General features: G+C 44.9%; 1 protein-coding gene and 1 long non-coding RNA gene across 3 annotated transcripts in view; one reads left to right on the top strand and one right to left on the bottom strand.

The window, feature by feature from the left end:
• Positions 1 to 1,285: 1,285 nt before the first annotated feature.
• Positions 1,286 to 2,272, bottom strand: LOC141053835 (uncharacterized). Its single transcript, XR_012221276.1, has 2 exons — positions 2,138 to 2,272; positions 1,286 to 2,034 (listed from the first exon to the last, which is right to left on the bottom strand). It is a non-coding gene; the product is annotated as an uncharacterized lncRNA (long non-coding RNA).
• Positions 2,266 to 27,094, top strand: part of RAB12 (RAB12, member RAS oncogene family) — a 75,295-nt gene continuing 50,466 nt past the window's right edge. Inside the window, exons 1-2 of one of the 2 annotated variants that reach the window (XR_012221275.1) lie at positions 2,266 to 2,707; positions 19,372 to 19,432. Coding sequence is in view for 1 of the 2 variants with exons in the window: in XM_073550943.1 (XP_073407044.1) it covers positions 2,467 to 2,707; positions 19,372 to 19,432 (302 nt within the window). In the remaining variant the exon portion in view is untranslated. The remainder of the gene's footprint in view (positions 2,708 to 19,371; positions 19,433 to 27,094) is intronic. The other variant, XM_073550943.1, reaches the window with a different exon arrangement.

A 27,094-nucleotide genomic window follows, 5' to 3' on the forward strand; every position in this document is an offset into this window, starting at 1 on the left:
GTCCATCGTGCTGAATTTCTTGCTGTGCTTCGTAGAATGGCTACTGGAACGTCTGCTCCGCTCACCTGCAGGGACATGTCTTTTAGCCTGCTGCAGCTGTGGTGGCTGTGTCGCCGGCTGCTGCGGTTCGCTGTCCTCCATGTTTCCTGGGACTGCATGCAGCAGGGAGCGTCCGCCACGCTTCACCTTTTGAACTTGCCGCCTGCTGTCCTTAGCCCCACTTCCAGTCTGCCCCGGAAGCACCTCCTCTCGCGGCCGCGTCATCAGGGGGAGCTTTGGCTGCGTCGCCGACTGGAAAATACCTGAAAGCCCTGCATCCAACTTTGGAGCGGTGGCTGCGCTTCCCCCCCGCTGACCCTGCAGGACCCCTCAGTCCCAGTGGTAGTGGCCTCAGGCACTGCACCAGCTGCGGCAGGGGCCTCTCTGCTACCTGAACTGGACTGGCCAGCCCTGGATCATCTTCATCCAAAATCTTCATCCAGGTACCTCCAAACTGAAGGTTCCCCGCCAGGGACAGGAAACCAACTGATGCAAGAGAGGTACCACCCTAGGTTCCCTGTCCCTGAAGGGCAGATCCCCTCTTTCCTTGGTGCTGTCATGGGGGAAGGAGAAATAAAGTGCCTTCTCTCCATTACAATAATTCCAAACATGTGGTTTAGGAACAGTGGGTCTTAGGAGGAGGGGACATTTGGATTTGGGAGCGCAGAATTCACTGGATTTTATTTGATAGGCGGGAGCCATGTCACTTCTCCAGAGTCTTTGTTCTAGCAGTAACTTGGAAACCTCCTATGGTTCCAGTGACAGACCTGAGTGGGGGCAGATTTTGTGCAGGATAAATTAGCGGTTTTTATTGGTAATGGTAACATTTTGGAGAACATAAGATTTTTTTAATGCTTCCAGAATAAGGCTGGATTACATTCTTGTCTTCTACGCTGAGAACTTACCTCGGGGTTTCCTTGGATATCCCACAAAATTGCGATTCAAACAAAGCCCCCAATGAAACCACCCACAATGATGCAGATGGAGACGCTTCGTACTCCGTTTGGCATCTGCTCCAGTGATCTCCATCTTTTTAGGCATGCACAGATCCGTGGTCGCCCACACTTGTGTGCCAAGAAGATGCCTAAAATGATGGGACACCGTCAGAACACAGACCAGCACAAAGTGACTCCATCTACCTCATAAGTGAGTGGTTCTCTCCAGGGTTTTGGCGAATTGTGCAAGATAAATGTGAGCCGAGCCTTATTCTGATTTTTGGGAGGCAGAATGAACAAATAGCCAGCAGGACAAGAATAGTTCTTATTTTTATTTTTGTGTGATTCACCGTGCGGTTTTTTAGGTTTTGCTGAGGTCACAGTGTAAAAATGCTCTTTTATAAAAAGTAGTTTTTTTGTCAACATATTCTGAGACCTGTAACTTTTTTATTTTTTTGGCAAACACAGCTATATTGGGGATAATTTTTGGAGGGACAAGTTGAAGATTTTTTGGGTACCATTTTGGAGCACATATTTTTTATTGCTTTTTATTCTGATTTTTCAGACACAGAATGAACACCCAGCAATTCTGTGAGTTTTAATTGTATTCTTTTTGCGCGGTGAAAATGATAAGGACGATTTGTTCATCAGGTCGGTACGATTACAGCAATACCAGATTTGTATTTTCTTTCATGTTTTGCTATTTTTACACACTAAAAACAATATTTTACAAAAATGATTTTGTTTTTGCAGTCCAGTCCCACGCTGCTCATATAGACTCTGACGGAGAATTGTCACACTTGTGGATTTCAGAATACGGCAACACAAAAACTATTTTTTTTTCAAAGTGTATTTGTTTCATAAAAGCAATAAAAAATAACTAAAACTCTACATCTGGGGGCCGCTAGAGCCGCACTGACCAGCGTGTGAAGAGCTGAAATTTCAGCACCCAGAAAAACTTGTTGCAGAATCGTTGTTCTGTTCGTATTCCTCCCCATAACGTATATGTACGGTGCACCACAAAACCAGACCCCTGACAAAGCTCAGCCTGAAGAAAAGCCTATAACAGAAATAAAAAACAATTGGCTCTGATAAGGCGACAGTAAGAGAAAAAAAAGTTTAAAAAAATGACTGATTTCTTCATAAAACGTTGCATTTGTCACCTTCGTCCCCCACACAAACGCCAAAATATCAGCGGGTCGGACTCCGCACATCCCCCGGCCGCCACACCGCGGTGAGGTACGAGCAGCCCACCCGCCCAGCACTGCTCAAGCCTCCCGGCCAGAGGGGGCGCTGTGTCGGCGGCGCACAGCTCTGCACATCCTGTCCCGTTTCCTCTCAGACATTTCCGTGTAGAGCAGGACCCCAGTGACCGCCGCCAGGACGCTCCGGCCTCCTCCTCGCAGTGACCCCGGGCTGGACCGGACGTGGCCGGCTCGGTGCTGACGTGACGTCGCAGGGAGGATTGTGTGAGGACGGTCCGGATGTGTTAATGGATTCGAGGCCCGGATACCACAGAGGATTCGGGGGCGAAGGTGGGAACAGCAATAACGTCCCTTACGGAGACTCCCCGGCCATCACCGGCGCTCATGGCCGCAGGAGGAAGCACCCTCCCCGGCCCGCGGACTTCAAACTGCAGGTTATCATCATCGGCTCTCGGGGAGTGGGGAAGACCAGCCTGATGGAGCGCTTCACGGACGACACGTTCTGCGAGGCGTGCAAGTCCACAGTGGGTAAGAGCGCCGCGGGCGGGCATGCTGGGAGCTGTAGTGCCACAGGGTCAGGAGGGCGGCTGCAGTGTGTCCATATGGTTACCACAGCTCTGTGCTGTCCTGGGTCAGATTGTCTCACATCTCATGGGGAGCAGAGGGCTGGGACTTGTAGTCCCACAGTGATGCAGGCTGGGACTTGTAGTCCCACAGTGATGCAGGCTGGGACTTGTAGTCCCACAGTGATGCAGGCTGGGACTTGTAGTCCCACAGTGATGCAGGCTGGGACTTGTAGTCCCACAGTGATGAAGGCTGGGACTTGTAGTCCCACAGTGATGCAGGCTGGGACTTGTAGTCTCACAGTGATGCAGGCTGGGACTTGTAGTCCCACAGTGATGCAGGCTGGGACTTGTAGTCCCACAGTGATGCAGGCTGGGACTTGTAGTCCCACAGTGATGCAGGCTGGGACTTGTAGTCCCACAGTGATGCAGGCTGGGACTTGTAGTCCCACAGTGATGCAGGCTGGGACTTGTAGTCCCACAGTGATGCAGGCTGGGACTTGTAGTCCCACAGTGATGCAGGCTGGGACTTGTAGTCCCACAGTGATGCAGGCTGGGACTTGTAGTCCCACAGTGATGCAGGCTGGGACTTGTAGTCCCACAGTGATGCAGGCTGGGACTTGTAATAATAATAATAATACATTTTATTCCTATAGCGCCGATATATTCCGCAGCACTTTACATTTCGGAGGGGACTTGTAAAGACAATAGACATTACAGCATAACAATAATCACATAGATTATAACAAATGCCAAGAGGAATGAGGGCCCTGCTCGTGGTAACAGTTGCCCTGATTGTATGGACCAGCCATAATGTTAAGTGTGTAACAGTACAGACACAGAGGGCTAATGGATGTATAAAGCATGTGGGAACATGATGCGGGGAACCTGGTTATGGTAAAACTTTTGGCTGTGCCACACAGGGATAGATCAAGTTAATGTACTGAGGCGGTAGGCCAGTCTGAATGAATGCGTTTTCAGGGCACTTGTAGTCTCATAGTGATGCAGGCTGGGAGTTGTAGTACCATTGTGCTGTGATATAGTGCTGGGACTTGTAGTACCATTGTGCTGTGTGTCCCTCAGACGCCCGTGTCCCGTTATGCCCATGGGTAGCGGGGGCCACTGGTAAGGTGGTCACATTTCTCTCTTATTCATGGTTCCATGTGAAGTCGTTGAAGCAGATTTGGACGTGTCCCTGAGGGAGCCCTTTGCTATAATGACCCACATGCACTCGCTTTGGTCTCCATCTCGCCTCTGATCAGCAGGGGTCCCTCGTTTTTAGGCGGTGACAGTAGCATCATAGCATGCGCTTTTGTGACTGCCTAAAAGGTGGGACACCTCCAGAACACAGGCCAGATAGTCCTATGTGGCTCTGTCCAGGCCGTTGTAGTGAAGGGCTCCCTCAGGGGATCGTCTGACCACATCGTTTAGTGGGTTTATATCTCTTGGTGGAGGTGTGATTGTGTAAGCCGAACATGAACAGGCTCTTAGGCATCCATCACAGTCTGTAAGCAGAAGGAGCTTTATGAGACATGGAAGGCGCACTCGATGCCAGTCTAATGACACTACCAACCATGTACTAGATAGAGGATAACAGATCAGTGTGGTTCCACCATCCTCCCCTGGTCTCAAGACTGCTGCCAGGAGGAGCTGAATGTAGTGTCATGTACTGCTGGAGATCTGAAGACGGCCGAGCGCAGCGCTGTGCTATCTGTGTCAGTGCCACAGTCGTGGATGGGAATCTCGGTACCCACCCATTTAAGAGATGTAGTAATACGTATGCTGGTTGTCATTTTGCTTTCCCAAAAATCGAGGATTCCACTAAGTAGGAGATTTACCTAAACTAGAGCAAAGACAACAAGAGCAGAATCAGATGGCTCCTGCCCATTCACATCTATCGGCCCGTGAAAAACATCAAACCTCGCGCAGCTGATGTAAGGAGAAGGTGGAAATACGTTTTTTTTTCTCTCCATTTCCGAGAAAATCTGATCCCTCTCAGATCAAACGCTGACCTGAGTCTGATTATCATATTCGGACCAATTTTCTTGGATGGAGAGAAAACTTTCGTCTGCTCTTAAAAGCACATATAACATAGAATGACAGACATCTGTGGCATGTGTGATTGGTAAACTCCAACCGTTCGCTGTGGATATTTCACTAATAAAACACCCATATTGCTCAGGTGTATGCTATGATTGGCGGTCTAATAGCGCCTCTCTGCAGGATAGTGTATACATGTTTTATACTGCTCCGTACCTATGGCAGGAGATGCTCTTCATGTATCAGGTGAGGACAGCTCCAGTTTGTTTTTCTGAGTTAGTGTGTGTAATGTACGGAACTCTGGACTCATAGAAGGTTGTTTCCAGCTACCGTTATTTCTGACCGATATATGTAAGGACTCGCCACAGTTGTTAACTACATATTTTATTTTTCTTTTGGAATAATTCTTTAGTGGGTTTGAAACCAGTTACCAGTTTTCCATAGAACTATGGAGCTAAAGTGACTCCTGAAATATGTTAATACATTTTCAAATTAGCACAACAGGGTTGCTGCTCACTTGTGCATCAGAAGGTGAGCTGGGCTGATGAGTGTGTGTGTGTGCGCGTGCGCGCAGTGCCTGACCGTGCGCGAGCGGTGCCTGCTGATGCAGAAGATCGCAGCACTGCATTTTTAACTTGTATACTTCAGGACACACCATGTAACATAGTAATTAAGGTTGAAGGAAGACTTTAAGTCCATCTAGTTCAACCCATATCCTATCCTAACTTGCCCTAACATGTTGATCCAGAGGAAGGCAAAAAACCAATGTGGCAAACAGTAAGCTTCACATTGGGGAAAAAAATTCCTTCCCGACTCCACATACGGCAATCAGACTAGCTCCCTGGATCAACGCAACACTAAGGAAACTAGTGTATATACCCTGTAATATTATACTTTTCAAGAAAGGCATCCAGTCCCTTCTTAAATTTTAGTAGGGAATCACTCATTACAACATCATATGGCAGAGAGTTCCATAGTCTCACTGCTCTTACAGTAAAGAATCCGCGTCTGTTAGTATGCTTAAACCTTCTTTCCTCCAGACGTAGAGGATGACCCCTTGTCCCCGTCACAGGTCTAAGAGTAAAAAGATCATTAGATAGGTCTTGGTATTGTCCCCGCATATATTTATTCGTTGTAATAAGATCACCCCTAAGCCTTCTATTCTCCAAACTAAATAACCCCAAGTGTAATAACCTGTCTTGGTATTGCAGACCCCCAGTTCCCTAATAACCTTGGTCGCTCTTCTCTGCACCCGCTCCAGTTCAGCTAATGTCTTTCTTATACACCGGAGACCAGAACTGTACACAGTATTCTAAGTGTGGTCGCACTAGTGACTTATATAGAGGTAAAATTATGTTCTCCTCCTGAGCATCTATGCCTCTTTTAATGCATCCCGTTAGTTTATTTGCCTTTGCAGCAGCTGCCTGACACTGGCCACTAAATGTGAGTTTGTCATCCACCCATACACCCAGGTCTTTTTCAGTGACAGTTTTGCCCAGTGTTTTACAATTAAGCACATAATTATACATCTTGTTCGTTCTACCCAAGTGCATGACCTTACATTTATCCCCATTAAAGCTCATTTGGCATTTATCAGCCCAAGCTTCTAGATTACATAAATCCTCCTGTAATATAAAATTGTCCTCCTCTGTATTGATTACCCTGCAGAGTTTAGTGTCATCTGCAAATATTGAAATTCTACTCTCTATGCCCCTTACAAGGTCATTAATAAATATGTTAAAAAGAAGCGAGCCCAAAACTGACCCCTGTGGTACCCCACTGCTAACCGTGACCCAGTCCGAGTGTGCTCCATTAATAACCACCCTTTGTTTCCTATCCCTGAGCCAGCGCTTAACCCACCTACACATATTTTCCCCTATCCCCATTGTTCTCATTTTATGTATCAACCTTTTGTGTGGCACCGTATCAAAAGCTTTTGAAAAGTCCATGTACACCACGTCCACTGCATTCCCTTGGTCCAGTCCGGAACTTACCTCTTCATAAAAGCTTATCAGATTAGTCTGACAGGAATGGTCCCTTGTAAACCCATGTTGATATTGGGTCATAAGGTTATTCTTCTCCAGATACTCCAGTATAGTGTCTTTTAGAAAACCCTCCAGGATTTTACCAACAGTTGAGGTTAAACTTACTGGCCTATATTTTCCAAGTTAAGTTTTTGTCCCCTTTTTGAATATTGGCACCACATTTGCTATACGCCAGTCCTGTGGTACAGACCCTGTTATTATGGAATCTTTAAATTTGGTCTATCTTTGACTGTGCTTAATTCCTGCAGTACTCGGGGGTGTATCCCATCCGGGCCTGGGGATTTGTCAATTTTAATGATTTTTAGACGCCGTATTTCCTGCTGGGTTAAGCAGGTGACATTTAATGGACAATTTTGATCCCTGATCATGTTATCTGTCTTGGGATTTTCTTGTGTAAATACTGTTGAAAAAAAGTCATTTAGCATATTGGCTTTTTCCTCATCCTCCTCCTCCATTTCACCCAGACTATTTTTAAGGGGGCCAACACTATCATTTTTTAGCTTCTTACTATTTATGTAGTTAAAGAATATTTTGGGATTATTTTTACTGTCTCTGGTAATGAGTCTCTCTCAATCTTGGCTGTTTTGATTTGCTTTTTACAGAATTTATTTAATCTTCTGTATTTAGTTAATGCCTCATCACTACCTACTTGCTTTAATTCTCTAAATGCTTTATTTTTATCTCTTATTGCTCCCCTTACAGACTTCTAAATCTATTCTATAGATGTTAAGCGACGTGTGGGTCAAGCCTAATGGACACATATTAGAGGTTTTCTGACATGAAGATCCTCCTTAGTGTCACTTTCAAGGTCATGGACTATTTTTACTGTTCACCACTTGTAATGTACAATAAACTGAGCCCTCTATTTATGCCTGCACAAACCAGGTTTTCATGCTGTGTCATCTGGCATGAAACTGCCCTCCCCCACTGTCAACATGTGCATTAAGCCGCACACACACTGAGAAACATGTTTTATAGGTACAGCATGTAATTACGTTATAAGGCTATGTGCACACGATGCAGATTGGTATGGGGATTTGGTGAAATCCGCAGGACAAAAGTCCTGCAGTTTATCTGCGGATTAGCCTGCGGTTTTGCCCTGCAGTTTCACACCTCATAAGGATAAGGTGTGAAACCGCTGCGGATTCCGCACAAACAATTGACATGCTGCGGATTGTAATCCGCGGAAAAATCCGCAGCATCTGCAAAGCGGTTTTTGTTTTGCATAGGCTAACATGGTACTGTACACCACTGCGGGTCCACAGGGCCAAATCCGCTGCGGATCCGCAGCAGAATCCGCAACGTGTGCACATAGCCTAAACTATCGGGAAATGTTTTCATAATTTGGGAAAGTTATAAAATGTCCTATAAATGTCTGTTTTCCTCCTGATTTAAGAATCTTGGGTTTTAGTGGAGATGAATCTGTGCTGCACTTTATGTACATGCTCAGTAGTGAGTCAGGGCTGTGGAGTCTGGGAATCAGGGAAATTGAGGAGTCAGTCGGTGGTTTGGCTTACCGACTCCTCAGCCCTGGGAACAGGTAAGCTTAGTCGTAGAATGTTAGAACTGGGAAGGACCTCCAGGGTCATCATGTCCAACCCAGTGCAGAATTCACTAAACCATCTCAGACAGATGGCTGTCTGGCCTCTGTTTGGAGACTTCCAATAGGCTATGTGCCCACAAACCGGAACTGGCAGCGCTTGGACGCAGTGCAGAAATTAACATGCTGCGGTCTGGAAAGATGCGCCACATGTCCGTCTCCGTGGGTGACTCTGGACGCATAGTGGACGTGGGATTTCTTGAAATCCCATTCACTATGTTTGAACAGCTGGACGCTGCACAATTACGCAGCGTCCAAAGCGCAGCGTTTACTGATTGTGGGCCCTTCAAGTATTGCACACCATCAGAATTCAGCAAGCTGCAGCTCTTAGCAAAGATTTCAGCATTGTCTGACAATCCTTTTAATATGCGTAGCACCTGCATATTAATATACTTGGCCTGTTAGAGAATCTCACCTGTGATTGTGTTTATAGAAGGTGTGATTCGCAGATTATAATGACGTGTGAGGGAGCATTGCCTCATCTATAGAGTGTGATTACCTGGTGGGTGGATTATTATATACACACATGGGAAGTGCTAAGTAGATTTTATTCAAAGAGGCAGTATGAGTTTTAGGCAGCCTCCAGGGAAACCTACAATTGGGGTATGGTGTAATAGCATAAACTACACCGCCATGCTTAATGTGCTCTTCCACTGAAATCTGTGGGGGAAATAGGCAAGAGCATTTCTTGGATGAGACGTTTCTGCCTAACCGGGTGAATTTGGATATGCTGCATAAGTTTTCCCGAAGTCCATTTACACAAACGGACCGGTGGCATGTAGGGATCGGCAGGAGGCAAATATTTACGGTTCGGCAGTCGTTTAAAAGCCTGTTTGCACAGGCAGACTGCACTAGATGTTGGGTGCTGGATGATCTATTGTGGATCGTTCTATGCGAATAGGTTTACATAGTTCTTGGCAGGTCAAGTTCAGTTTACACAGAATAATGCGCTGCTGAGAGCAATGATTTTTAAAAATATTTCACCCAATGAACAACCATTTTGCTTGCTCATCAGGTGGCAGCATATGGTTACACTGTATGGTCATTATGAAATGTTATTAATTATATTCCTAAAATTACTCATTCACAATAATTTTTCAGTGGTAGTGTACTTTTATAGTAACAGCAATGTAATAAGATTCAACAAATCTCTTCCATTCGTTGTGGACATATTCTGTATGTAACTTGGCGTGTGAGTGCAGATTTCCAAGCCTGCAGCATGTCAGATCTATTTGTGCAGTTCATTGGGAACTTCACGCTTTCAGTGCATAAGGTGACATATATGGTAATTCCTCAATAAAATCTGCAGCAAAAGCTATGTTCACACCTTGCATAAACTTAACCCCTTAATGAGCAGAGCATTTTTTCATTTTCGTTTTTCACTCCCCTTCTTCCCAGAGCCATAACTTTTTTATTTTTCCGTCAATATGGCCACGTGAGGGCTTATTTTTTGCGGGACGAGTTGTACTTTTGAGCGACGCCATTGGTTTTACCATGTCGTGTACTCGAAAACGGGAAAAAAAAAATTCTAAGTGCGGTGAAATTGCAAAAAAAAAGTGCAGTCCCACACTTGTTTTTTGTTTGGCTTTTTTGCTAGGTTTGCTAAATGATAAAACTGACCTGCCATTATGATTCTCCAGGTCATTACAAGTTCATAGACACCAAACATGTCTAGGTTCTCTTTTATCAAAGTGGTGAAAGAAAATTCCAAGGTCTGCTTACAAAAAAAAAAAAAAGCACCCGTAGTGTCTCCATTTTTCATGATCTGGGGTCGGGTGAGGGCTTATTTTTTGCGGGCCAAGCTGACGTTTTTAATCGTACCACTTTTGTGCAAATTACAGAAAACTGGCGGCACACCTAGAACTAGTCTGAACAGGTGCATCCCAAAAAACAGCTTGCATATCAAAGTGAGGAAAAGCATTAAGGCATATCAACATGAAATACAAGAAGTGTGAATAGCATAATGGCTTTTGAAATTTAGAAAAAACACATGAGATACTTAGCACAAAATTTCCTATAAATACAGGCTTTACCAAGTTATTAGCCATAGGTAAGTGTTCACATTAGGCAGTCAGGTCAGGGACCCATCCAATGAGATCACCTTGACGTTGGTGAATGGGCTCACATTTTTTGGCCAAATGTTGTGATAAGTACCACTTTTGTGCAGATACATTCTTTTGATCGCCCGTTAATGCGTTTTGATTTTTTTTTTCTCACTATGCCATTTAGCGATCGGGTTAATCCTTTTTTTTTTTATTGATAGATCAGGCGATTCTGAACGCAGCGATACCAAATGTGTAGGTTTGATTTTTTTTTTTTTTTTTATTTTTTTTTTTTTTTATTATTGTTTTATATTGATTTGGACGAAAGGGGGGGTGATTTAAACTTTTTATGTTTTTTTATTTTTAAACACTTTTTTTTTTTTTTTTTACTATTGGCACGCTTCAATAGCCTCCATAGGAGGCTAGAAGCATGCCATACTTGATCGGATCTGCTGCATATGGGCGATGCTCAGATCACCTATACAGTATGTACCAGAAATACAGCATTGCTATGAACACCGACCACAGGGTGGCGCTCATAGCAATCTGCCGGGAACAACCATAGAGGTCTCTATGAGACCTCTGGTTGTCACGGCAATGCATCGCTGACCCCCGATCACGTGACGGGGGTCGGCGATGCGCTCATTTCCGTCCGGGCGCCGGAAGCGCTAGTTAAATGCCCGCTGTCAGCGTTTGACAGCGGGATTTAACTAGTTAATAGGCGCGGGCGGATTTATAACAGCTGACATGTCGCGGCTTTGAGGTCCGCTCCCCGCCGGAACCCACCTCAAAGCAGGGGATACCGACCGCTGACGTACTATCCCGTCAGCGGTCAGTATGGAGTTAAAGGGAATCTGTCAGCAGGCTTTTGCTAGCATGAGGTAGCAGCTGAGACAGAATTCAGCGATGTGCTCAAATATTAGGCTGTATACAATTTACGTACAATTAAGCTTTTAGCACTAGGAAATTATCATTGACCTGACCACAGTGCTTCCGAGCACTGGTCCGACCATGCCCCCTCCTCTGATAAGCAGCTCTCTGTCAATAGACAATGTACATAGAGAGCCTTAGCGTCCTCAGCACTGCTACCTCTAAAAGCTGTCACAACTCCTGCACCCAGTAAACAAATTGATACATTGCTGGCATCAGGGTCTCTTTTCTTGCATTATGCTGCTCTCTGTTTCCCTTTACCACACACTCTGGGAAAAGCTCCTGACAGTGCACTGTCAGGCTGTGTGCCCACGATGCGATTTTTAAGTGTTTTTGTCACGATTTTCGGCGCGAAAACATTTAAAAATCTTGTACATGACCCCCCCATGCATTCCTATGGTTTTACGCACATGCTGTGCTAATGCTGCGCTTTTTTCCGCGGCGGAATCGCATCACGGAAAAAATCGCAGCATGATCATTCTTTTGTGCGGAATCGCAAAGAATTGCCGCGATTCCGCACCCATAGGAATGCATGAGAATCGCTTACCGCATGTGGCTATGCCCACCATGCAGGAAGTTAAGCGTCTCATGTGCGGTTGGTACCCACGGTGTGGAGGAGAGGAGACTGTCCTCCAGGCCCTGGGTACCATACCCCTGTAAAAAAAAAAGAATAAAAAATCGGGGTATATTTACCTTTCGACGTCCCGCGCTGCCGTCCCGGGCCTCAGCGTTCCCAGTCTCGCGAGATCGCTATAGTAACGCGAGACCAACGTCATCACAGGTCTCGCAAGGCATTGCTGGGAACGCTAAGGCCCGGGATGGCAGCGCGGGACGTCGGAAGGTAAATATACCCCGATTTTTTTTATTTTTTTTTATCATTTTTAACATTTTATCTTTTACTATTGATGCCGCATAGGCAGCCTCAATAGTTAAAACCTGCTCACACTTGTCAAACACTATGATTGACGAGTGTGACCAACCTGTCAATCACTTTCCAAGCGATGCTTCAAATCGCTTGGAAAGTGCTTGAGAAAATCGCAAACAGAAACGCGGTGAAATCGCGCGGAAAAAAACGCGCGATTTCTGGGAAGGAGTCCGGTTTTCATTGTGCGTTTTAAAACGCTACGTGGGCCCATAGCCTCAAATAATTTTTTTTCTATTTACTAACATACTTTGGCCACCTGGAAGAAAAAAAAGTGCAGTTTGAAGATAGCCTAACATGCAGATTTTGCAGTGATTTTGTGTGGAATATGCAGCAACAATAAGGGAACTGTCTACAGACACGAGTTGATACAGAAGTTTGTATGGGTAGATGTGTGCTCTATGTCCACATGCCAATGTTTTTACTCCCTGAAGTTGTTGCTTTGGGAATGTAGACCAGGCCCATCCTACCAGATAAGTTAGGGTGTTGGGAGTGGTGTGGATAGACCCACCGGGTACAGGACCAGGGCAGTGCATATAAGGCTGCCTGCAGATCTCTGCACCATCCTGTGTACTAATGTCACTGACTTGGCATTCCTCACCAGGCTGTTTTCTGCTTTCAGCACCTGTTTCACTGCCTTGTGACTGGGGGAAGGGGCAGCATGCTACATTTCACTGCTGATATGGGAGTATAACATTACCAAATGAAAACTACACTATCACATGACATTGAACTCTTTCAGTAATATGTGTCTATCTGTAACAACATACTGAATCATAAGACGTTATGGCTCAGGATTCTGTTTGCATTCAAGGCTTCCAAGTTATGGAAGATCCAAAAGTTTTAAATTGATTTCATGGGTTATATGCAACTAAAAGGGAACCTGTCAGCAGGATTGTGCAGAGTAATCTACAGACTGTCAGGTCAGCGCCGTTACAATGATACCTTGTTTGATGAAATTTGTCTTGTGGTTGTTATGTAATCTTTATTTTCAGTTTTGTGTTAAGAGATTCTTGTGCGATTAGCTATTCATAACGCAGGCTGCAGACAGGTCACTGATCCCTCACTGATCTGCCCCCTAGTTTGCATAATGAAAATTGTACACGTTAAAAAAAAAAAAAAACTTCTGCACAAGAATCTCATTAACACAAAACTGAAAATAAAGATGAAAGAACAACCACAAGACGGATTTCATCACCCAGGGTATCATTTTAATCAGTATAACGGCGCCGACCTGACACTGTCTATAGGTTATTGTGTACAAGTCTGCTGACGGGTTCACTTTAAATATTAACCACTTATCCATGGCCAGTTGCCAGAAAACAATGTACCTGATAGAACACAAAAGCCCCATACTGCCGAGTACTGCACCTTATCGCTTATTCACTTAAAGGCAACATGTCATGTAAAATAATGCTATAACCCAATATCTACAGGTTAAGTGTTCTGACACCATGTGGAAATTATAAACGATTTACCTTTTCTTGATTTTTATGAACTAAAATAACATAGTGTTTTTTCATGCTTTTCAACTTGGATGTGGTGCCATTGTTTGGCTAACTTGATGGTTACTTGTTTTTAATGAATTTCAATGCAGGAAATTTTATTAAGGAAAGTTTCTACTATCTATGGTCACTATATATCTGTAATTAGGCTCATTGTAGTCACTAGGACATTGCATTAAAGAAGCACGCTTCCCTTCAAAAGGTTTTTCTTAATATATTGCATTCATCATATTATATAGCACTGTGTGCTTACAGTTGCTCATTTTGACTTTCTACCCAGCTAATTCTTTTTTTTTTTCCATTAGGTCTGTGACATCACGTGATTAACCCCTTCAAGACATCCGCTGTGCATGTACAGCGTATGTCGGGAGTGGGTTTACGGAACGAGCCCACCCCATACCTGGGACGTGATGGCTGTCTATTACAGCCAGGACCTGCTGCTAACAATCTCGGGTGGAGCAGTTTTTTTTCCCCGTTTTCCAGTACACTATGGGGTAAAATGAATGGAGTCATTTAAAAGTACAACTCATTCTAGCAAATAACAAGCTCTCATATGTCAATGTGGACAGAAAAATAAGAGTTATGGCTCTGGGAATAAGGAGAGGAAAAAATGGAATTTAACCGCAGTGTGAAGGAGGTCAATTTTCCCTGTGTGAGTGCTAAGTCACTGCATACAGTAAGTCCCTGGCAGCTGGGTCAGGAGTTGAAGAGGGGAATGATATATGCGGGGAAGTGAGACTTCCTGTTTCTACATAGAGCAGATTTGGCTGGGTAGAAAGGCAAAATGAGTATTTGCAAGTGCACAGTGCTATATAATATGATCACTGCAATATATTAACCCCTTTCCCACATTGGGCGTCCATTTACGCCGATGTCAGACTCCCTCCCTTTGAGGTGGACTCCGGTAGTGAAATGCAATAACGGGTGATCAAAAAGTCGTATCTGCACCAAAATAGTATCATTAAGGCTAAGTGCACACGTACCGGAACTCTCGCGGAAATTACCGCGAGAATTCCGGAATTCCAGTCCGCGGGAAAATCGCATTTTAAATTCCCGCGATTTTCCCGCGGAAAAACTAGCATTTTGCAAGCGTAATTAGCTTGCAAAATGCTAGCGTTCTCCAAGCGATCTGTAGCATCGCTTGGAGAACTGATTGACAGGTTGGTCACACTCGTCAAACATAGTGTTTGACGTGTGTGACCAACTTTTTACTACTGAGGCCGCCTATGCGGCATCAATAGTAAAAGATAGAATGTAAAAAAACCCCCAAAAAACGGTGTTATTCTCACCCTCCGACGTCCCGCGCATCCGTTCCCAGTAATCCTTTGCGAAAATGCCCGCGATGACGTCCGTTCTCGCGGGATCGCGACGTCTCACGGTCATTCGCGATGACCGCGAGAACGGACGTCATCGCGAGCATTTTCGCAAAGGACTACTGGGAACGAGAGCGTGAAGAGAAGCAGGAAGGCTGCGCGGGACGTCGGAGGGTGAGAATAACAATATTTTTTATTTTAAATTCTATTTTTTACAGGGATATGGTACCCAAAGCCCGGAGGACAGTCTCCTCTCCTCCGGACCATGGGTACCATCCGCAATTGTTCTGCTTACTTTCCGCATGGTGTGCACAGCCATATGCGGGAAATAAGCGGAACAATGCTTTCCTATGGGTGCGGGAACGCCGCGATTCCGCAAATTAATGAGCATGCTGCGGTTTTTACCGCGAAGCGATTCCGCCGCGGTAAAAACCGCAGCATTAGCACAGCATTGCGGAATCCCATAGGAATGCATGGGATGCTTATTTTTCGCGGCAAAATCGCGCGGTTAAAACCGCAGCGGAAACGCGAAAAAAACGCCACGTGTGAACTCAGCCTAAAAACGTCAGCTCGAGATGCAAAAAATAAGCACTCACCCAACCCAAGATCAAAATGGAAACGCTACAGGTATCGGAAAATGGCGCTTTTTTTTTTTTTTTTAAACACAGTTTGGAATTTTTTCACAACTTACCGTATATACTCGAGTATAAGTCGACCCGAGTATAAGCCGACCTCCTCTAATTTTGCCACAAAAAACTGGGAAAACTTATTGACTCGAGTATAAGCCTAGGGTGGGAAATGCTCCATAGATTATTCACCCATATGGTGTCCCCAGAAGAAGCTCCATAGATTATTCCCCCATATGCTGCCCCCATAAGAAGCTCCAGATTATTCCCCCATATGCTGCCTCATAGATTGTTCCCCCATATGCTGACCCCAGAAGAAGCTCCACATTGTTCCCCCATATGCTGACCCCAGAAGAAGCTCCACATTGTTCCCCCATATGCTGACCCCAGAAGAAGCTCCACATTGTTCCCCCATATGCTGACCCCAGAAGAAGCTCCACATTGTTCCCCCATATGCTGACCCCGGAAGAAGCTCCACATTGTTCCCCCATATGCTGACCCCGGAAGAAGCTCCACATTGTTCCCCCATATGCTGACCCCGGAAGAAGATCCACATTGTTCCCCCATATGCTGACCCCGGAAGAAGATCCACATTGTTCCCCCATATGCTGACCCCGGAAGAAGCTCCACATTGTTCCCCCATATGCTGACCCCGGAAGAAGCTCCATAGATTGTTCCCCCATATGCTGACCCCGGAAGAAGCTCCATAGATTGTTCCCCCATATGCTGCCCCCATGCTGCTGCTGCATGTAAAAATAAAAAAAATGACATACTCACCTCTCCGTTGCTGGGTGTCAGGTGCCGGTGTCACTGCTGGCACCTGAGATACTCACGTGTCCTGCGTCCATGGCTGCTCACCGCTATCTGCCACGTCATCAGTCAGTGATGTTCAGACTGCAGGGGGCGTGGCGCGCAGTAACCATGTCACCGCGTCCTCTGCTGTCTGAAGTCACTGACCGATGACAGACAGCAGCAAGCAGCCATGGACGCAGGACAGGTGAGTATCGCTATACTTACCCGTCCTGACGCTGTGTCTTGAGCCCTCAGCTTCTCCCCGCGCTCTCTCTTCCTGCCTTCAGCGGTCCTGTGGTACCGCTCATTAAAACTCATGAATATGCGCATATTCATGAGTTTTAATGAGCGGCACCACGTGACCGCTGAAGGCAGGAAGAGAGAGAGCGCGGAGAAGCTGGGGGCTCAAGACACAGTGTCAGGACGGGTAAGTATCACCTGACACATCCGCCCCCCCTCCCCCTCCGCCCCCCCTCCCCCTCCGACCCCCTTTGTATATGACTCGAATATAAGACGAGAGGGGGACTTTCAGCCCAATTTTTTGGGCTGAAAATCTCGGCTTATATTCGAGTATATATGGTAAATAAAAAATAACCTAGACATGTTTGGTGTCTATGAATTCGTAATGACCTGGAGAATCATAAAGGCAGGTCAGTTTTAGCATTTAGTGAACATGGCAAAGAAGCAAAACAAAAAAGTGTGAAAATTTAAATCATTTCAGCTCACCACTTTGACGGCCGTTTCAGATGCTTCAGCACGGAAGTAGTTCAGACTAAGCACAGCTGTATACAAGCAAAAAAAGGAGATATCCAGCAATGGAAGGAACAGTAGTAGATGTTTTTGCAAAGAACTCCTCAATATTTATTGAATCCAATAATGTTACATATAGACAAAAAATTAACCCTTTACCCCCCTAAAACTGCGTTTTAGCATATGCCTTTTTCAAGTTGTGGGATTGCACTTTTTTTTTGCAATTTTTCACCACACTTGGAATTTTTTCCCTGTTTTTCAGTACACAATATGTTAAAACCAATGGAGTCGTTCAAAAGTACAACTCGCAAAAAACAATCCTTCACATGGCCACATTGAACAAAAAATAAAAAGGTTATGGCTCTGGGAAGGTGGTGAGGAAAAAACGAAAAAAGCTTCAGTCATGAAGGGGTTAAGAGGATAAAAACTTTGCTGGGAGTACTTATTTAACTTTTTCCAGTAACACTGTGTGAGGTCTGGAAATTGAAGTTGTAATGCAGATGCAAAAATAATACCACTTTTTAGTTGTTTGGAACCAACCTTAACATTTTCATGTACCGTGTATACTTGCGTAGAAGCCGAAATTTTAAGCCTATAGCCAGGGGGTAGGTGGGGAGGGGGAGCGGGGGTGTCAGATCATACTGACCCCCCCCCGGCGTGTCTCTGCAGCCCCCCTGCTTGTCCCACGGTCTCCTTTCTTTCCTACAGCGGTCACATGGTACCGCTCATTAAAGTCATGAATATGCGCATATTTATTACTTTAATGAACGGTACCACGTGACCGCTGAAGGAAGCAAGGGAGACTGTGGGAGGACAGGGCTGCAGAGACGTGCCACGGGGAGGTAAGTATTTGCGATATTCACCTGTCCCAGTTCCAACGCTGCTGTCTGCCCGCCGGGTCCCTCTGTCAGTGACGTTCAGGCAGCAGAGGGTGCGATGACGTAGTCAGTGCGCGCACCCTCTGCTGTACAGTCACTGACAGAGGGACCCGGCGGGCAGACAGTGGCGAGCAGCGTTGGAACCGGAACAGGTGAATATCTCAAGTGCCGGGGTCCTGAGCCAGCAGCGATACCTGTCCCCCATAACGCACCGGTGTCTCCGCCTGCTCAGCACACCGGCACCTGGCCCCCAGGGACAAGAGGAGAGTATGTCTCTTTTTTTTCTTTTTTTTTTTTTTTTATACCTGCAGTAGCGGCAGCAGCAATATATGGGGGCATAATCTATGGGGGCAGCATATGGGGGCATATTCAATGGAGCATCATATGGGGGCATAATCTATGGAGCATCTTATGGGGCCTATTCTATGGGGCATCTAATGGGGCAGCATATGGGGCATAATCTATGGAACATCTTATGGGGCCATAACCTTTTATGGAGCATCTTATGGGGCCATTATTAACCTTTGTGCAGCATTATATGTGGCATATTTTGTATGGAGCATGTTATGGGGCCATCATGAACTGTATGGAGCATTATTTGGGGCTCCTGATTCAATATGGCTATTCAAAAACATTTAACCTACTGATTTCTCAATTAATTTTACTTTTATTGGTATCTATTTTTATTTTTGAAATTTACCAGTAGCTGCTGCATTTTCCACCCTAGGCTTATACGCGAGTCAATAAGTTTTCACAGTTTTTTGTGACAAAATTAAGGGGGTCGGCTTATACTCGAGTATATACAGTATTTATTGGTGCCTGCCATTAAGCTGAAACTAAGTATAGCCCCTATATCGCTAACTAATAGGGTGTCATGGGTTACCGTTACTGAATGATGTAGAGGTCGGCAGGTGGAGCATGTAATGTAGGCATGTATCACACCTAGTTATGTGCATATTGCACAGGAAATGCTTGGTACATTTTTACTTGTCTTCTTTTGTAGATTGTCAGCTCTTGTGAACAGGGCCCTCTATCCTGTTGTGTGAATTGAACTACAGTATATGTGCAATGCAGTGTCTGATACTGATTGTACATTGTTCCCTCTGAATTGTTAAAGTGCTATGGAATATGGTGACGCTATAAATAAAATGTATTCATATTATTTGTATTTTTTTTTAATTTATAGGTGTCGACTTTAAAATCAAAACTGTAGAATTAAGGGGGAAGAAAATTAGGTTACAAATTTGGTAAGTAGACAATGTGTTTGTGTGTGTGATAAATCCTCCATGTATAAAAGTGGAATGATATGGTGCTTTGTTACCAGCATGATGTACAACTATGCCTGCTGGTATTTTCTTTCGCTGTCTTGATATCATTGTAGAAGTTTCTAAATCTTGCTTGCTGTTTTCAGTTGATTCACGCATACACATTGATTCATTATTATTAGTGATGAGCGAACATGCTGGATAAGGTGTTATTCCAGTATGCTTGGGTGCTGAGTGTCTTCGGCGTGCTCAAATAATATGTTTGTGTTCCCGCACCTGCATGTGTCACGGCTGTTCGACAGCTGCAACACATGCATGGATTGCCTAACAGACCGGCAATCCATGCATGTGTTACGGCTGTCAAACAGCCACGAGGCCTGCAGGTGCGGGGACTCAAACATAATATTTGAGCATGCCAAAGACACTCAGCACCCGAGAATACTCTTAACACCCTATCCAAGCACGATTGCTCATCACTAATATCCCCAAAACAACATCTGATAGGTTTGTGCAATTGATCACTAAATGGAATCTGTTCTTTAATACTCGGACTAATTCTGGCCAAACTCATTAGAGAGCAAATTTTTCTGCAGCAAAAACTAGTGAATTAGCAGTAATAAATCTGCGTAAAATATGCACATTTTTGGAGCGTTTTTGCTTGCATTTTTTTTTCCCGAGACATTTCAGTGGGTGCAAAAACGCTGAAAGAATTGACATGCTGCTGACATAAAAAAAAAAACACACTTTGGTTCAAATCTGTAGAGAAAAAATAAGCAGCATTTGCACGAGATTTCGGAAATTGCCTTCAATTTGGCAGTATTGTAAAACGCTTACTCTTTTCAGCAGCAAAACGTAGCAGGAAAAAAAAGCAGTGTGTGAGCAAGCCCTTAGGGTATGTGCAGACGATCAGTAAATGCTGCGGGTTGGACGCTGCGTACCGCTGCAGCATCCACCCCGCAGTGGTCAGATGTTACAGCAGAGTGGATGAGATTGCAAGAAATCCCATGCCCACTATTCGTCCAGAGAGGCCCGTGGCTCACCTATGGAGACGGACATGTGGTGCGTCTCTCCAGACTGCAGCATGTCAATTTCTTTTGCAGAGACGCTAGTCTCGGCAAGATAAATTTCACCCGTACAATGTATTGGATGCTGTGAATCCACACGGTTCAGTGATCACATGCGGATTCACCTGCGCTCAATAGCCGGCAGCCCTTCAGACACAGCGCTCCCAGTTCCAGATCGTGAGCACATAACCTTACTGTTGCTTTTTGTTGCTGAGATTGTATTTTGCACTTTTCAGTTAGAACAGGTATATTTATGTAACAACAAAAATAATTATAATCTATTATTTGCTGTAGAATTTCTGCTCTTAACCGTTCTTGCACTGCAGAGGTTTATAGTTTGCTTTTATGTGTAGATATTTGTTGCTGCCTGAATTCTGTCATTAAACTCACAATTTTAAGTATTTTTCATAAAACATGCATCTTCTCCGTACTTTAGTTTCTTTTCAGCCATGTCACTAATGCACTGTGTTATTATGTCTACCTATGTGCGTCACATTGTGTCTTTTTCCCATTTGGTCATCATCTCATTAATCTCACCATTTGCTTGTTTTGCTTTCTACTGACTACACTGATGCTTTCTCAGTGACTACACCGGTCAACTAATGCTTGAATGTATATGTACCTTGTCTTGGTCGTTCATCTGTGCGTTCCTGTCTGGAACGCTGTTACCACGTGGCTGGTTATGTAGCAGGTCTTGTCTGCGGGATCATCACGAGGTAACACATTACTTTTTACTCGTTTTTTTCTCACATCTGCCTTCAAATGTTGTGAAATTGTCTGTATTATAGTCAGTCCTTTACTGTCTTGTGTTCTCTTCATAATCCCAAACTACCACACTGTTAGTCAGTTGTATTGATTTAATATCACTTAATTCTGGGGTGTGTGAAGTTACAGAAACCAGAAGGATAATGCCAGCTCACTGTTGTAGTTTGTAGGAGTCCAGCGTGCAAGGAACCACGAGCCGACCACTCATGTATAGCAGTGGCAGGAAAAGGAAGAAATGTTCCAGCTTCTGGAAAAAATTTCAGAGTAATCTTTATTCCAGCAAAAAACACTTAAAAGTATAATGGACAGGAGCAAGCGACACGTTTCAAACTCGGTTGTTCTTTATTTAAAGATTACTCTGAAGATTTTACCAGAAGTTGGAACATTTCTTCCTTTTCCTGTGTGAGGTTACATAGGTTGAAAAACTGAGATGTGTCCGACAAGTTTGATCTTTCTTGACCAGTTATACAATGTCTATCGCAAGAAGCCCACGTAATAAAGATGGAGGCAACACAGGTGCAAAATACTGATGAGTCAACCACTTATAACCTAGCAATTCATGGAGGGGATGATTTCTTAGTATTAAAATTGCAGAAAAGCAGCTTGTGTAGGGTGCTGGTCATACACCGGTAATGCAGAGTGTCTGGCTTACAGCCTATTTGTGACACCCATACTATTAGATTAGTCAGGCTGCCCTACACTATATAAGTGCACCCCACCGGGGCAGATACCCTAGTTTAGAAGGCCAACATTGATGGGTTTGGCTGCACCCTTAATAAATATATAACTTGGAACAAAAAATCCCAAATCCTTTTGATAATGTGGAGCCCAAAACTGCATTTCAGGATGTGACCCTACAAGGGAATTATGGAGGGTATAATCTAGGACGGAAACTTATAGCAGGAATCTACTCCAGATTAAAGGGAAACATGACATCAGTGAATTGACTATTAATTTGACCCCTTGCGCTTGCAAACAGTTGATTTGATAACAATGGTGGTTGTAGCCAAGTTGTAGAATTTGTCGTTTTACATCCTTGTGTGCAATACCATTACCCAAAGTCATCAGGGCGGTACAGTATCCCGGCCGAGTCAACCTTAGAAACACGCCTGTTCTCTTTTTTGATTGCTTCACAGTCTAGTGATATTAGCAGGAGTGATGTGCTTTGGATTAGTACATGTGCAGTAAGCTTGGTGTTGCGGAACCATATAGACCTTAGCTCACCACACATTCGAGAATCTTTCTGTGCTCGACACCCTAAGGCTAAGTTTCCATGGTGAGTGGGGAGTTTTTGATGTTGTAGATTTTCTGCAGAATTTTTGCACCAGTTAGCTAAATTAGGTTTTTGAGTTTTTGACGCTGTTGTTTTTTTTTTTTTTTTTTGTCTTTTTGGTATCGTGTTTTAAATAAAACTGCTTTGTTTTGGTTACTTCCTGGTATCTGTCTTTGACAAAACTTTGAGGGTATGTGTCCACAGTTTGGAATCCCTGTGCCCCTGAGCTGCAGGGACCTTGGTGAGATCACTGCTAGCACAGTGAGGAAAAATTAGAAATTTCTACCGGTGAACGCACCGCTGCACCGTGAGACTTTCTCACGGTGCTAGCGGTGATCTCACCAAAATCCCCGCAGTTCAGGGGCTCGACAGTAACCTTGATGTCACTGAGGCTCAGCTCGTAGCAGCTCATTTCCCAGTGGTTCTCAGCCTGAATAATCACATCTTGGCACCATTCAGGTTGAAAACTGTTTATCCCCAGACATGGATTACAGCGTGGGACAGAACAATGGACGGGTGAGGGAAATGGTTGGGGTTTTTTTCGCAGGAAACGTTGGCTTCAGTGGAATTGGGCGTTAGGTGAGTATAAGGCTATGTGCACGTTGCGGATTGTAAGCATTTTTGCCGCGTTTTTTTGCGTCAAACGCTGTGAAAACACTTACACAACGCAACCCATTGAATTCAATGGCATTCCGCAATGCTGTGCTAATGCTGCGTATTTTTCCTCGGCGGAATCGCATCACGGAAAAAAAGGCAGCATGCTCATTCTTTGTGCGGAATCGCGGCGATTCCACACACACAGGAATGCATTGATCAGCTTACTTTCCGCATGTGGCTAGGCCCACCATGCGCAAATTAAGGGGATCATGTGCGGATGGTACCCACTGTCTGGAGGAGAGGAGACTCTCCTCCAGGCCCTGGGTACCATATCCCTGTTAAAAAAAAGAATTAAAATAAAAAATAGTGATATAATCACCTTCTGGCAGCCCCCGCACCCTTCCCGGTCCTTACCGATGCTCCCGGCAACTCCCGTTCCCAGTGATGCCTTGCGACAATGACCTGTGATGACGTAGCGTTCTCACGTGATGCTACGTCATCTGGGGTCATTGTCGCAAGGCATCGCTGGGAACGGGAGTTGCCGGGAGCATCGCGAGGATCGGAAAGGCTGCGGGGGCCGCTGGTAGGTGAGAATATCACGATTTTTTTATTTTTAACACTACATCTTTTTACTATTGATGCTGCATAGGCAGCATCAATAGTAAAAAGTTGGTCACACTTGTCAAACACAGATAACTTGGAAAACGCTAGTATTCTGCAAGCTAATTACGCTTGCAAAACGCTAGTGTTTAGCGGGAATACGCATGCCAATTCCGCATGCGTATTTCCAGCGCCAGGGAATTGCAGAATTGCTGTGGAAATTTCCGCGGCAATTCCGAACGTGTGCACATAGCCTAAGGCTGAGTTCACACGTGGCGTTTTTTTCGCGTTTCCGCTGCGGTTTTAACAGCGCGATTTTGCAGCGAAAACGCGAAAAATAAGCATCCCATGCATTCCTATGGGATTCCGCAATGCTGTGCTAATGCTGCGGTTTTTACCGCGGCGGAATCGCTTCGCGGTAAAAACCGCAGCATGCTCATTAATTTGCGGAATCGCGGCGATCCCGCACCCATAGGAATGCATTGTTCCGCTTACTTCCCGCATGTGGCTGTGCCCACCATGCGGAAAGTAAGCAGAACATTTGCGGATGGTACCCACTGTCCGGAGGAGAGGAGACTGTCCTCCGGGCTTTGGGTACCATATCCCTGTAAAAAATAGAATTTAAAATAAAAAATATTGTTATTCTCACCTTCCGGCGTCCCGCGCAGCATTCCCGCCTCTCTCCACGCATCCGTTCCCAGTAATCCTTTGCGAAAATGCCCGCGATGATGTCCGTTCTCGCGGGATCGCGAAGTCTCGCGGTCATTCGCGCGACGTCATCGCGAATTACCGCGAGACGTCGCGATCCCACGAGAACGGACGTCATCGCGGGCATTTTCGCAAAGGATTACTGGGAACGGATGCGCGGGACGTCGGAGGGTAAGAATAACACCATTTTTTATTTTTTTTACATTCTATCTTTTACTATTGATGCTGCATAGGCGGCCTCAGTAGTAAAAAGTTGGTCACACTCGTCAAACACTATGTTTGACGAGTGTGACCAACCTGTCAATCAGTTCTCCAAGCGATGCTACAGATCGCTTGGAGAACACTAGCATTTTGCAAGCTAAATACGCTTGCAAAATGCTATTTTTTCCGCGGGAAAATCGCGGGAATTTAAAATGCGATTTTCCCGCGGAATGGAATTCCGGAATTCTCGCGGTAATTTCCGCGAGAGTTCCGGTACGTGTGCACATAGCCTAACTGTTTTGTTATCTTTAAATAAAAAAGTTAAACCTTTTTTATTTTCAAATAAAGGACTTTATTCTGGCTATGTGTGTTTATTTACAATTCAACTATAGGATTAGTGGTGGTTAAGTGTCTTATAGACTGCTCTCCATCACCAACCCATGGGGACCCCACAAATATGAACCCTGCTTGCCACTGGGCTAGTTGGAAGAGCCGGATTAAGCGCCAGAATTGGCTGGTGCATCTAATAGATGCACCTTTGCTGGGGCATCTGCGGGCTGCTATATTTAATCCAAGGGTGGGGTGGGGGTTATCAATAGCCCCTTACCAGCCTGAGAGTACCAGCCCCCAGCTGTCTGCTTTAGCTTGGCTGGTTGTCAAAAATGGGGGGGACCCCACACCATTTTTTAAACTTACTACATGGGGACCCCTCTATTTTTAATAACTAGCCTTGCTAACGCTGACAGCTGAGGGTTGCAGCCAGCAGCTGTCAGTTTTTCCTGGCTGGTTATCAAAAATACCGGGGAATCCATGCCGGGGTTTTTTTCTTAATTCTTTATTTAGAGCGCAGGCACCAGCTGATGAATACTCCCAGCAGCCACGCCTGCTATCACTGTCATTGATGGCAGTAGGCATAGGCTGATGGGAGTAGTAGTACCATTAGCTGACGACAGTGACCGAAGATAAACGTTTTTCCTTTGATCAGAGCTAAGGGCTCGTTCTGTCATATGACAGCATGGGAACTGCGACTCACTTAACCGGCAGTAATGATTTTACTGCCAATCAGAGGCAGTGTTTGCCGCTCTGTCATGCACATGACAATGCACAATTCCACTTGCTTTGGAGCTGGATGTGGGCCCTTATCTTTTGGGCCCCTGCGCAGCTGCACTAATATCATCAATGTTACGTCCATCCCTGATCAGCAGAGACAGGATTGCAATGACAGGCAACACCGCTATAGACTTCTCATAACAAAAGAGCCAACAAGGTTTTTTCCTTTTGTCAGTGACCTTTACACAGGTTCATTAGACATTTCAATATAAAATATTTTATTTCATAAACAAAAACAAATTTTTTTACAAATACATTTTAAATCAAACCTGATTTAAAGGGAATCTGTCACCCCGTTTTAGCCCTATAAGCTGCGGCCACCTTCATCAGGAGCTTATCTACAGCATTCTGTAATGCTGTAGATAAGCCCCCGATGTAACCTGAAAGATAAGAAAAAAGAGTTATATTATACTCACCCTGGCTTTCGGTCTGGTACGATGGGTGTCACCGTCCCGTCCAGCGCCTCCCATCTTCATACGATGATGTCCTCCTCCTTGCTTATCCCTCAGCTCCTGCGCAGGCACACTTTATCTGCCCTGTTGAGGGCAGAGCAGAGTACTGCAGTGCGTAGTCGCCGGATCTCTCTGACCTTTCCCAGCGACTGCGCACTGCAGTACTTTACTCTGCCCTCAACGGGGCAGATAAAGTACGCCTGCACAGGAGCCGAGGGAGAAGCAAGGAGGAGGATATCATCGTATGAAGATGGGAGGCACCAGACCACGACACCCACCGCAACCGCCCCCGTCCCCTGGTGAGTATAATCTAACGTGTTGTTTTTATCTTTCAGGTTTCATTGGGGGCTTATCTACAGCATTACAGAATGCTGTAGATAAGCCCCTGATGGCGGTGGCTGCAGCTTATAGGGCTCAAAAGGGGTGACAGATTCCCTTTAATAAATAGGTCCTCTTCTGATGATGCATTCCTTTTAAATTGTATAGGTTGTCTACTAATAACAGTCCCAATGTTATGTAAAATATGGCACTTTTGACCTCCTCAACCTGAGTTTCAGCCAGTGAGGAACACTTGTCTACGCACATACTGTGTAGGGAAGCAGCATGGTGAAATTTGCCATAGACTAAAGCTTGTGGTACAGTTGTGGCCAAAAGTATTGACACCCCTGCAATTCTGTCAGATAATACTCAGTTTCTTCCTGAAAATGATTGCAAACACAAATTCTTTGGTATTATCTTCATTTAATTTGTCTTAAATGAAAAACACAAAAGAGAATGAAGCAAAAAGCAAAACATTGATCATTTCACACAAAACTCCAAAAATGGGCCAGACAAAAGTATTGGGACCCTCAGCCTCATACTTGGTTGCACAACC

This window comes from Dendrobates tinctorius, unplaced genomic scaffold (genome assembly GCF_039654945.1).
Source record: "Dendrobates tinctorius isolate UK_male_01 unplaced genomic scaffold, ASM3965494v1 ptg000171l, whole genome shotgun sequence".
NCBI classification, from domain to species: Eukaryota; Metazoa; Chordata; class Amphibia; order Anura; family Dendrobatidae; genus Dendrobates; species Dendrobates tinctorius.